General features: G+C 34.1%; 1 protein-coding gene across 1 annotated transcript in view; it reads left to right on the top strand.

The window, feature by feature from the left end:
* The window catches only part of ENKUR (enkurin, TRPC channel interacting protein), a 25756-nt gene that overhangs the window by 17921 nt on the left and 5848 nt on the right, over positions 1–1987 (top strand). Inside the window, exon 2 of the mRNA XM_019668313.1 lies at positions 180–412. Coding sequence (XP_019523858.1) covers positions 180–412 — 233 coding nt within the window. The remainder of the gene's footprint in view (positions 1–179; positions 413–1987) is intronic.

Below are 1987 nucleotides of genomic sequence, written 5' to 3'. Positions count from 1 at the left end.
ATTGATTATGTTGCACTTAATTTTTTCATTTATGATTACTGATTTTTTTACCTTAAATATTTGAATATATTATTAATAAAACTCCAATATACTAGTGGTAAAATACCTGGATGTTATAAATAGCACTGAGTAGCAATGTTTATAGTTGAATACTAACAAGGTAATGTTATGTTTAACAGAAAAAATATTTGATCGGAATGAGCCCAAAAAGCCTCCTGTGCCACTGAGAACTGATCATCCAGTCATGGGAATACAGAGTGAAAAAAATTTTATCAATACAAATGCAGCCGATGTCATTATGGGAGTGGCTAAAAAGCCTAAACCAATTTATGTTGACAAAAGGACTGGAGACAAGCATGATCTTGAAACTTCAGGACTAATTCCAAAGTACATCAATAAAAAGGTAGCCTTATGATATATTAATGTGATAGGCCTGAAATTCAAATAATTTAAATATGATGTTCATAATGATTGTCTATATTATCATTAATAGTGCTCTAACTAGACAAATGATCTCATTCCTCTGAAATTTGTGTTTGGTCCAAATCGAATGTGATGAAATTAAAGAGAATTTGGAATGAATACCGTATAGTTCAGTAGAGGAAAACTATACATTTCCCCCTTAATTTCAATTATTAATATATTTTATAATTATAACAAACATTCTCTAAAAGACATTAGTTTTAGGTGAGGTGGACATGTCACTAAAACTACAATCATTAGTATAAATCTAGAAGGAATAGCCTTTTACAAGATCCTAATAAGATTTAGTCATTCATTTTCAGTGTCTTGGTAGCAGAATGAGAGAAATGAAGAGGAAAGCAACGTTAGAGCCATCCGTCCTATCAGTGCAGTATATCGAATTCACATTACTAGTTCAACTTGAGTATATTCATTTGTTTTTAGTTTGGAGTAAAACAGACTTTGAAAGTGCTATACAATAATCTATCTAGTCTTTTGGGGACCTTTTTGTCTATTTGAAAAGGTGCTTGTCAGATAGGCACATAATTTCATTGGTGAAAATTATAGACGCTTAGATTTAGTTTTTTTAATAGAAGATCTTTAAAATTAAAAAAGCTTACTAAAAATACAATATACAAAACCTATTTCACTTTGTATACTTACAGGTCATAAAAATGCTTAAAAATAAAATATGAATGCAAAATCCTGAGGAAAAATAATATTGTACATAATAATAAGGTGTGGCAAAAAAGAAAGGAAGGAAAGAAGGAAGAAAGGAAGACAGAGAAAAAAGAAGAAAAGAAATTGCAATAGTGTTGTATGAGGGCATTGTGTTGAGGTAGTCCAGTGATCTACCATGAGAAATCCGTGCCTGTTCAAAATCAAAACAGGAACCTCACGGCCATTGTCAGAGAACACCACATATTCCCTGAGAACCTCTCCGCTCCATAGACTAAAACACTTTGGAAAATTTGAGCAGGAGTCTATAAATTGGCAGCATATGCTGACAGTTATTTCAGGCTTCTCCAGATAACTTCCTCCTTCTGTGGCCCCTGGAGGCTGCTCATAGCCCTTGTCCCATAGGGTTTGGAAAAGCAGAAATTTCACTTTCCTGGTGCTTTACAGCTACTTCCGGTCCATTCTTTCTCTACTCTCCTGTAAAACTCCTTCTCCTTTGACGGCCACACCACCAACTGCCACAGAGTGCCCTTCTTTCTGGATGCCTTCTGTCTAGGTTGTCCACTTCAATACATTTTCTGCCTTGAACAGAAAATTGAACAAAAAAAAAATCCATTACAGAGACAGAAAAATATTAAGTTAATCTACCTGTGCTTGTTTACCAAGCCATGCAAACATTGGGCACTTATTGTCCCTCTTGGTGTTGCTGGCTAAGCAATCAAGGCTCATAAAGGACTTATTCAACTTACTTTCCGTTTATCAGAGGTAAATTTTAAATAACCTCTTATCGGTAAGTGAGATAGTAAGTCCTTTTAAGGGCAATGTCGTTTTTTGTGGGGTTTTTTTT

This window comes from Hipposideros armiger, unplaced genomic scaffold (genome assembly GCF_001890085.2).
Source record: "Hipposideros armiger isolate ML-2016 unplaced genomic scaffold, ASM189008v1 scaffold_524, whole genome shotgun sequence".
In the NCBI taxonomy this organism is placed as follows: domain Eukaryota; kingdom Metazoa; phylum Chordata; class Mammalia; order Chiroptera; family Hipposideridae; genus Hipposideros; species Hipposideros armiger.
The sequence above is the reverse complement of the archived record's forward strand: the minus strand, read 5'-3'. Positions and strand labels throughout refer to the sequence as shown.